Source organism: Gigantopelta aegis, chromosome 10 (assembly GCF_016097555.1).
Source record: "Gigantopelta aegis isolate Gae_Host chromosome 10, Gae_host_genome, whole genome shotgun sequence".
Taxonomy (NCBI): domain Eukaryota; kingdom Metazoa; phylum Mollusca; class Gastropoda; order Neomphalida; family Peltospiridae; genus Gigantopelta; species Gigantopelta aegis.
In genome coordinates, this window is record NC_054708.1 from 68,130,951 (window position 1) to 68,141,784 (window position 10,834).

Here is a 10,834-nt window from a genome sequence, read left to right on the forward strand (position 1 = left end):
GTAATCGTTTTCATGGATGTTTACTTTACCGGTGTATATTTGTAGTTTAAGCTGCAAAATACAAATCAGAAAGGAAACTATTCAGCTTGTTTTTCATCCATTTATTCACAATTGTGTAGACAATTTATGTTGTAAATACACGTTACAATGTGACTACAGTGCTAGTGGTGAATCCATTTATTCACAATTGTGTAGACAATTTATGTTGTAAATACACGTTACAATGTGACTACAGTGCTAGTGTGGTATACTATTGAATACACAATTTATGTAATAAAAATTTGAATGTTATGTTGTGTTTATGTATATATAATATATATCGGTACATTTAAAAAGTAAAGTTTGTTTTATTTAACGACGCCACTAGAGCACATTGATTTTTTATCTTATCATCGGCTATTGGACGTCAAACATATGGTCATTCTTACACTGGGTTTTTTAGAGGAAACCCGCTGTCGCCACATAGGCTACTCTTATTTGCGCTTCCCACAGGCAGGATAGCACAAACCATGGCCTTTGTTGAACCAGTTATGGATCACTGGTCGGTGCAAGTGGTTTACACCTACCCATTGAGCCTTGCGGAGCACTCACTCAGGGTTTGGAGTCGGTATCTGGATTAAAAATCCCATGACTCGACTGGGATCCGACGGTACATTAAAAAAAATCAATATAAGTTGTAGAAGCATCACGAGGGGTATATGGCTTTTTATGTACCCTCTGTGTGTTCTTTTACCCCGAGCCGAAGGCGAGGGGGTAAAAGAGCACACAGAGGGTACATAAAAAGCCATATACCCCGAGAGATGCTTCTACAACGAATTTATCTTGCCGACATGTTAAACCATATAGCCAAATAATCAAAATAACGCCAGAAAATAATTGTTAACAATTTATTAACGGAGCCGTACCACGCGGACGCGAACGAAACCACTTGCCAGTGACGAAAAATAGTTCCGTCGATAAACGAGTTTTTAACTTCAAATGTTTGTAATACGAAATTGTCTGAAACAGATATTAATAAAAAAAATAAAAAACACTTTTTTTAAATAGAAATGTATGTAGTAAAAAAATAAAAATATCAAAAAAAAAACCAAAACAACAACTGTTGCTAATCGCGCATTAATACAATAACACCACGACCGTAATTAGGTGGCCGAGTTCAACATTGCAGCTTTTAAAAGTATTGAAATAGTGTATTTTATAGTAAAAATAAAATTAATTATGTATACTTGGTTGATTATCAATGTTATTTATAATCTAATTATTGCTTTAGCATTAACTGGGGCGGCTGGAAACTGTTGGAAATTACAGGCGGGGTATAAGAGAATTTGGCTCCGCCCACAGGGGGATAAGGGATTTGTCCAACGGCAAACAACCAATGGGATTAAATAATTTTACATGAAGGCGAGATAATTGTTTTTGTTGCTTAATTTACCGTATTTGGCTATGAAGCAAGTGATTGTTTATATACAACAGTGCACCCCACCCACCCCACCGCATACCCGCCCACTCACATTCACGAACAGACCGTTTACAATGGCGATGCCTTGAGTACCCCCCCCCCCCCCCACACACACACACCGATGAGGACTGCACACACGTTGACATGCAATGTTAAGTATAACATCGCCAACCCCACAAATTCTTGACATTTTAATTATTTTTGTGGATTTTTTCTTTTTGAAAAAAATGTGTTTGTTTCTTGTTGGGGGGGGGGGGGGCGGGGGTTCTTGTATAACGTGTGTTATAACGTTTCTTTTCTGAAACAATATGAAATCGTATGTCTATCGCGAAAAGCAATTATCAGTAAAAACAAATGAGTTCAATAACGTCGGAAATAAAGTCGGATCTCTGGTGAAATTGATTTATTGACACATTCGCAACATGTGTGAATCTAGTGGTATTTCCGGAATTGTAGTGTAAAACAGATCCGTCGCCAAACCCATAACACATGTTAGCGGCTAACCGTTATCTACAGATAGGAATATAGGGCTTATGCATGCATACGTGTCCTAGAAACGATCCATGAATACTGATTAGTAAAAAGACAGCAAAAGAACGGGAACATGGAAGGCAAAAAAATTACATTGCCGCGTCAAATGTCGTTTAGCAATAGAAACTCCATCATGGGCTTAGGCCACTGGAAACGACTTCTTTGTTTGGTGATACTTTTCACTACTGGACTGGTCTGTGGCCATTTCATCCACACAGCGTTTATACCAAGGAGAGAGGTCATCGTTCCCCATAACGTAGCTGTAGACAAACCCGTCGCCGACAGACGACCACGACATGAAGCAGGGTCGTCCATAATGGGAAGACCTGGACTGGGCATCAAGAAAGACTTGAGTATTCAGTTTAGAGACTACATTCCAAGATTAATCTTCATCAACTGTGGCGGGACACTACCCAGGTCCGTGAAACTATTCTTAGATACGTATCCCAATTCGCATCAGTTCGTCATCTTCTCATTCATCAGCGACGAGGTTTTGTCTCCTCTCTACGAGCAGTTCCCGAATCACAAACTGTTTGCACCGCTTGCGTGTGCCGCGACTAATGGAACCGTGTCGGTCAAGATGAGAAAGTTTGCTAGTAACGTTACTACAAATGTGACAGTCCCAACTTTTGACATCGCCCTGTGGATAAAAGAATCCTCTCATCCAGATGAACACATCATCTTAAAGATAGACGCCGAGCCTAATGTAGAAAAGGCCATTGTTGCGAGAATCGTGGAAACCGGAGCTCTAGAATGGATTGATCAGTTTTATACGACATCGACGCGAGAGGATGTTGTAGAGTTCAACAAAAAAGAATTCAGTAAACGATCCCAGGACGTGTTACTTTGGGATGACAATGGGACTTATTCCGACTTTTTAAAACAAAATCCATCTAAGAATCTTCCTCTGAGAAAAAATGTAATCAAAGCATGTGGTAACTCTACCAAAGGGTATCATTCGATTTTCCTCTACGCATCAAAGATATCTCGTAACCTGAATATTTCATTGATTCTTTTAACGGAACTTCGGAAAACCTTTCCAAGTAAGTTGCCCATGGGTTTGTTTCTTCCCTATGATTTCGTGTTATCTTATCGAGAAAGACTAGAATCCATGTTCAGTATTGTAGACATTGGAGCTTACGTTGACAACGTTTATCCACTTGGGGAAAATCTAACGGACAGTGTGCACTATTTACAAATAAGGAACGTGCTGGTTGCTATGGAAAATAGATTCATGGACGCGAATGGCCTACTTGAAAATGTTCTTGCTGGCAATGGCATGGATGAAACGCTCTTGGCTAAACTGATTTCAGACCGGAATTGTAACGTATTTGTGAAGACTGTTGATATTACAAATATGAGGCTGATGAATTTTGAACAGATGCCGAAACTGCCAACACGCTCGGACCTACAAATTCTGAGTATTGATATCAGTGAACCAAACACTGAGCTATTGGTTCTGTATTTATTCAAACAGTTTGGGTATAAAATTCTACCTTTGGCTGACTGCCTGAAATAAATATTAAAACACAAGCAATTGGTTAGTTGTATTTATTCACACAGTTAAGTATACAAATTCAATTCATCGCGTATATATCCTTTGGAATATGGAAATAGTACATGTATAAATCATTGACTTTTTGTCAAAGAAAGCATGATAAATTTATCATATCTACATCAATAAGAAAGCTTGAACTGCTTTAACTCTTTGACATATACAAAAAAACAAGAGATAAAGTTTGTTTTGTTTAACGAAAGCACTTAGAGTACATTGATTTATTAATCAACGGCTATTGGATGTCAAACATTTGGTAATTTTGACAAATAGTATTAGAGAGGAAACCCGCAGACAGGATAGCAAATGCCACTGCGTTTGATATACCAGTCGTGTAACGAGAAATGGCCCAATGGGTCCACCGATGGGGATCAATCGCAGACAAGACTTCACATCAGCCGAGCGCTTTGAATACCGTCCCGCCCATACATTAATAAGAAACGTGTTCACTACTTCATATTTTAAATACGTTTGCAGTTTTAATTGGTTCACGACCCTCAATTTTCTTTTTATTGTCGTCTGTATAGTTGATAAATTGCAAAATGACTAATTCAAATATCAAAGGTATAGAAACGTCTAGAGCGGACCAGCGTAAACCCGGCACGTTTAATGTTGAGATGGGGGGTAAAAAAAAAAAGCTAGCTGGGTAATGTTAAGTATCTGGCACATTTTGGGGGTAAATAGCAAGCTCGTGGAAATGGGTCGAGGGGCGAGGGTAGTCGGCTACATAGTTTATAAAACATGTTATAATTGCTATCACATATCTCACAAACAGGAGGTATTGCCGTATTCACTCAGACGCTATTTTGTGTAGTGTTACGGTTCTAATTAATGGGGGACGGGATGTAGCCTAATGGTAAAGCGTTCGCTGGATGCGCGGTCAGTCTAGGATCGATCCCCATCGGTGGACCCACTGGGCTATTTCTCGTTCCAGCCAGTGCTCCACAACTCGTGTAACAAAGGCCGTGGTATGTACTATCCTGTCTGTGAGATGGTGCAGATAAAAGATCCCTTGCTGCTAATCGAAAAGAGTAACCCATGAAGTGGCGACAATGGTTATCAATCAATCAATCATTTATTTCCGTATATGAATTATACAGACGAGCAATAATATCGGGCTGTCAAATCTGACAAATTCATTGTCCATTCATTATACATAAGGATAATTGCGAGTGTCGGGCCCTCGGGATATGCCCGGTTTTTCACAGCCTTCCACTTAACATAATGCTATGATGGTTCCACATATCTCGTAATACTATAACCTAGTCAGCCGAACGCCTTTCTACTGGTTCATGCGTTGTTATTTCCCTATACTTATGTGGTGTTGGGTTTTTGACTAGAGTTGTTATATGTCAGACATAGATAATTGGTCTAGATAATGAGATGAAGATTGCTAATACTTTCCATCACCAGTAACTGTTCTCTCAGGGTACTGGGATCGATCCCCGTCAGTGCTCCGCAACTGGTGTAACAAAGGCCGTGGTGTGTAATATCCTGTCTGTGGGATTGTGCATATAAAAGATCCCTTGCTGCTAATCAAAAAGAGTAACCCATGAAGTGGCGACAATTGTTCCTCTCTAAATATCTGCGTGGTCCATAACCAGATATCTGACGCCATATAACCGAAAATAAAATGTGTTGAGTGCGTCGTTAAATAAAACATTTCCTTCCTTTCTAATTCATGGTAAGAATGCACCAGGTAATAATCATTAGTTAATACGATTAGATAACATGTTTCGTAACTGTATTTTTAGTTCACTGAATACATGTTGATATGACACACACATAGGGGTGGGATGTCTGGGATCGATCCCCGTCTGTGGGCCCATTGGGCTATTTCTAGTTCCAGCCAGTGCACCACGACTGGTATATCAAAGGCCGTGGTATGTACTACCCTGTCTGTTGGATAGTGCATATAAAAGACCCCTTGCTGCTAATCGAAAAAGAGTAGCCCATGAAGTGGCAACAGCGGGTTTCCTCTCAATATGTGTGTGCTCCTTAACCATATGTCTGACGCCATATAACCGTAAATACAATGTGTTGAGTGCGTCGTTAGATAAAACATTTCCTTCCTTTCTAATTCATGGTAAGAATGCACCAGGTAATAATCATTAGAGTTAATACGATTAGATAACATGTTTCGTAACTGTATTTTTAGTTCACTGAATACATGATATCGATATGACACGCGCGCGCACACACACACACACACACACCACTAAAGAAAACCTACCGAGCATCCGAGCTTCTGCAAGCTTACATTACATGACACTTTTAAAAGGACTTGTTTGGGGGTTTGCATTTTCAATTGTATCCATACTCATTCTCATTGCATCTTCATCATTACTGTCTTTCAGAAGGGGATCTAGATTTTTCTTCAGTGGAGGAAAGGTAAAACTTTAGATACTTATCAATCAATCAATCATTTATTTCCGTATATGAATTATATAGACATGAACAACATGGGCGTATGGGGACTCTTTTGATTTAGGGGGGCTGGAGGGGTTGATTTGCCCGAAATTTTACCCAAATAAAAACTGCCCGAATTTTCCCCCCTGTGCTCCCCCCCCCCCCCCCCCCCGGGTCGTACGCCCATGATGAACAATAATATTGGGCTGTCAAATCCATTGTCCATTCATTATACATAAGGATATTTGCGAGTGTCCGGCCCTCGGGATAAGCCCGGTTTTTCACAGCCTTCCACTTAACATAATGCTACTAATCGAAAAAGAGTAGCCCATGAAGTGGCGACTTCGGCTTACCTCTCTCTATATCTATATGGTCCTTAACCATATGTCTGACGCCATATAACCGTCAATAAAATGTGTTGAATGCGTCCTTAAATAAAACATTTCCTTCCTTAATATACCAGTCTGACTATAACAGGGACTATGAAAAACAACACAGACTCTGGCATTTCAGATGTACAATATTAAACAATAAGAAACGCATGTTCAAACGTATGAACCTACAAATATGGAGGTACAGGTGTTTTTATTTTATTTTATTTAAACCAATTTTCTTTTAAAATAAATTTTTAATAATTTTAATATAAAACATTTTACTTCTAATATATAATCATACATTCTAGTTTCACTCTTAAATATATACATGTATTCCAAGCAAACTATAAAAATAATGCTACAACACAATATGTGACTTACGGGTAACACACATGACATCCTGGACAAACCTCAAATGCCTGATCTAGATTACAGCTTGAAATAACAAAACATGTTGCCCCCAAATCCCCAAGTTGGACAAGATGATAAAATGTTCTTGTTAATTCTAAGTGTTGGGGAGAATTCTCTGATCTCAAGTACTTTTGCACAAGATCCAAAGTATCCTCAGTTTGATTCAGTTACTTTCAGTGACTTGTCCCAAGGTGGGACTGTTTTTGACAAACAATTCTGAAAGGAAATATGTGACAGAAGTCATCACACTTGACAAAATCAAGAAAGATATTGAAGTGACATCTCTCAGAAACACAACATACAGTGGTAGTTTTGACATACCCTGTATAAGATATTTGTGGGATCCAGCATTAACAGTTAATCTGCAAACTAAATGGCCAACTGGACCACTGAGGGTTCGCTTTGCGGGTACATGATTCATGGATGCAGAGTGAAATTCATACATTTGTCATTTGTACAAGCATATGCATCTGAAAAATCTTCATTGCTTGAATAGGGGCAGGATCTAGCTCAGTCGGTATAGCACTCACCCGAGGTGCTTCGGTCACAGGATCGAAGCCCCCTTGGTGCTCCAATTCTCTGATTGGGATTTGCCATCTCAACCAATGTTAAAGATTTGTGCTACCCTATCTATGGAAAAGTATATATAAAAGATACCATGCTGCCAATGGAAAAATATAGCAGGTTTTCTCGAAGACTACATGTACATGTCAAAATTATCAAGTGTTTGACATCCAATAACCAATGATTAATAAATCAATGTGCTCTGGTGGTGTTATTAAATGAAAAACAAACTTTAACATTTTGTTGCTTGAAAAATACTCTTTAGGGTTGGGATCATATTAAGAGGATGTCAGTCATAATTAATATACTAGTATGCAAAACATTGTTGTCTTCTCTCAAATAGAGATTTCCATTTAAAATAGACCAACCAAGAAGCATTAACTTTTAACCAATTATTCATTACCGGTAACTGTTCTTGCTTTAATGACTTTCATCTGTTTGACGTTTTATAATAAAACATAATTTTAAAATTTAAAATGTAGTTTGAATTTGCTTTGAATATCTTTTTTTCAATGTTGAATTGACGTTTTTGGACAGTGTTACGCATGTTACTGCCAATTCAGACTCAAATTCCATATTCAATATCCTTTATTTAGCTGGTACATGTAGATCACAATTCCATCTATGAACAAACTTTATAATCAACTTGTTATCTGCACACACTTCACAGGATTAATGAATAAAACAATGACACTTCAAAACCACGTCCCATTAAACATCATCATGATCATGTGGGGACTTTCCTGCTCACCTTATCACCATAGTTTTAATATGTTGGAGATATGTAACATGGCTAGCTAGTATGCTTTATCATAAAGCACACAAAAGCACATTCGTGTATCACAGTTGTTCAGTAGCATCCTATGTACATATTTGATTGTCATGTCTGTTACCGTGGAATTATCCTTATCTTCACAATCCATACATGTGTACCTATTATGAACAAAAAGGTTGTAACCTGATCACAAAACACAGCAAACTTAATGTATCTATTTATAGGTATCTACTGGTGTATTAATTCACTCTTCTTATACACTGTTAAACCTGTAGAGATTACAGTAAAGCTCAGAGGAACAGCTGAAGATAATTATTATCAATCACATCACAGCTGTTAGTGTTATCAAGAGTGATCTGTTTAATATTGTAAACATGATTAATCACATTAACAACTGTGAAAAAGATCAATCCCATCTTGAAATCTTTGGTCGAGTTGTCAGTGTCCCATCAGTGTTCATAGCAGCATAGGTATGGTTTTTCCGGTCCTGGTAATTGATGTAGACCATATATCCCACACAGCTAAGAAATGCAGTAACACCAAAGACCATGGCAACTTTATTCTGAAATATAAAGGTATTTCATTACAGACTCAGTCAAGTAACATTTAATTTTTATATATATATATATATTTTTAAATTTTAACATTAACTAGTGGGGGGGTAAGAATGAAGCTTGCAATTAATAGGCACTTTTACAACAACAGCCAACATGTTCATTGGACATAATACAGTACTTCACACATTATGGTCCAAACCATTATGGCCCCAGATATTTCGGTTCCTAATTAATGCAAGGCAAAATTATGTTTGTGTATACAGCGCGATATTTTCATTTTTAAGTGCGTGAATGCCCTTTTCAAAATAATAATTTAAAGCACGCGAAAACATCATTTTCTTAAAAGTAATTTTAAACAGTGTGAATTTTTTTTATATATTTGCAAAATGACAATACAAATGAGTATATCATTATTTATATGTGAACTGGAACTTCCTCATAAAAAGATCCCCACTCCTACACACACACTAACAATCATCAACAAGTTCACACAAAAAAGCCCCCACTTTATTAGCAAATATTCTATTACAGTTTAAGACTCCCACCTACAGATTAGCAATAAAGTGACAAACAAACTTAGGACCAATGTTATTTTTATGTAGGTATACATTGCCACATATGCACTATGCATGTAGTGGGGTTGAACTGAGTTGTGGTCAACTGGTTCGGGGACGAAACGTCTGCTACCTACATTAAGACTGGCTGCTGTTTTGCATTACGCTTACATTATTATTGCAGTAACACTTTTGGAGAGCCAGTATACAGAAACAAAAATCGCGTTATTATTTGACTTACTTGAATTAAAAAAATATTGGTTGGTATATTAATGTCATGGATGCATCATATAATAGATTAGTGGTGGCCAAATATTATTTAGTAAAATGTTGCATGTGAAAGCCAATGGAAAGAAGACAATTGTTGGTTCGGGTTTTTTTTGTATGATCATAGCATTCTTTTGTTATATATTCATGCTTTTATCCACAGTGGCAAAATTGCATACATCGCCATAGAACCGATGCCTGCCCCGTAGGAACATACATAAACTATTCGAGTATAAACAATATGAAAGAAAATTTTCATATGTGGCTTCAGTTTACTCAACATTTTCATTGGTCGGCTGTTCACAATTGACACACGCCTGCGGCCTTGGCAACGGCACACAATTAAGACAAAATGGAGCTCAGGTTGAAATTTAATTCTAAGAATGTAGAATGTAATAAGAATTAGTTGCTTTAAAAAAAAAAATTGAGTGAATTTGAAAAAAATTCTGGATATTTGGCATCATTTCCAGAATTCCGAGAGTGTGATGCAAATTCCAGATTTTTGGGAAAATTCAGGAAAGTTGGTCGGTCTGTGTATACTACATAATATATGTAAATATACGCCATAACGTATATAAGCTACATACACCACCCAATGAATATATTTATTTCAACCAGTCTGTAATAATTGAATGTGTTCGGTCTTGCATAAATTTAATATATATTATATGTACTGTTTGTTTTTATTTTTGATGCCGATTATGTAGTGGGGACCGAAAGCAAGATGTATATTAATAATATACTGACTACTGTTATTATTTTCAGTGCTTCGTTTATGGTACCGTAAATTAATTTAGATCGGTTTGACCACAGATTTATCGGACTAAAGGTAATCTATGTCTGTAGTATAATAATAATAATAATAATAATAATAATAATAATAATAATAATAATGCCTGAGTTACGAGTAAAGGATATATTTACAGGTCGTGTATACAATTCAAAGTTGACAGCTCTGAAAACAGATGTTGTTTTTATTTGTTTCCATCCCGGCTCTTGGATTTCAAACAATCCCTTGAGTTTACTACTTTTAGACGCGGTGTCTTTTGGCTTGGGTGCGTCACCTTCAGATGACATTTTGATCAAATTATTCTAGTACCAAACGTGTACATCAAATGGGCGCAGCCATCTTCTGGGAGCAAACATTATGAAATTAATATATTGTTTTAATTTTGATACAGATGTACAAACATAAGCCAAAGACGTAGTGTTCTTTTTACGATAAAATATAAGATAAATAAAAAACTACCACTGAATACTTTATTAAAGATAAATTATGGTCGTTAGTAGCTATTATGCTTTCACATCGTATACCAACAAATTAATGATCCCGAAATCAGTGGTACTCTTTTTTATCAGAAGTTATAAAACTCGCCGT

At 37.1% G+C, this 10,834-nt stretch overlaps 2 protein-coding genes across 2 annotated transcripts; one reads left to right on the forward strand and one right to left on the reverse strand.

Annotated features, from left to right (window-relative positions):
• The first annotated feature begins 1,303 nt into the window (after positions 1-1,303).
• Positions 1,304-4,501, forward strand: LOC121384178. The gene has a single exon (XM_041514446.1). The coding sequence runs from the start codon at positions 2,064-2,066 to the stop codon at positions 3,507-3,509; it is 1,446 nt and encodes a 481-aa protein (XP_041370380.1). The 5' UTR covers positions 1,304-2,063; the 3' UTR covers positions 3,510-4,501.
• A 1,960-nt stretch (positions 4,502-6,461) lies between these two features.
• LOC121383075 (small integral membrane protein 8-like) lies at positions 6,462-10,585 on the reverse strand. Its single transcript, XM_041512849.1, has 2 exons — positions 10,381-10,585; positions 6,462-8,640 (listed from the first exon to the last, which is right to left on the reverse strand). Exons 1-2 carry the CDS (start codon positions 10,531-10,533, stop codon positions 8,485-8,487), a joined length of 309 nt encoding a protein of 102 aa, XP_041368783.1. The 5' UTR covers positions 10,534-10,585; the 3' UTR covers positions 6,462-8,484.
• Positions 10,586-10,834: the final 249 nt, after the last annotated feature.

What these genes read in the sequence shown, in the direction of transcription:
- LOC121384178 (XM_041514446.1), top strand. Translation starts at nt 2,064, where the DNA reads ATGGAAGGCAAAAAAATTACATTGCCGCGTCAAATGTCGTTTAGCAAT.
- LOC121383075 (XM_041512849.1), bottom strand. Translation starts at nt 10,533, where the DNA reads ATGTCATCTGAAGGTGACGCACCCAAGCCAAAAGACACCGCGTCTAAA. An exon ending in TTGAATTGTATACACGACCT is followed by an intron (nt 8,641 to 10,380) that starts GTAAATATATCC and finishes TTTATATTTCAG; the next exon opens with AATAAAGTTGCCATGGTCTT.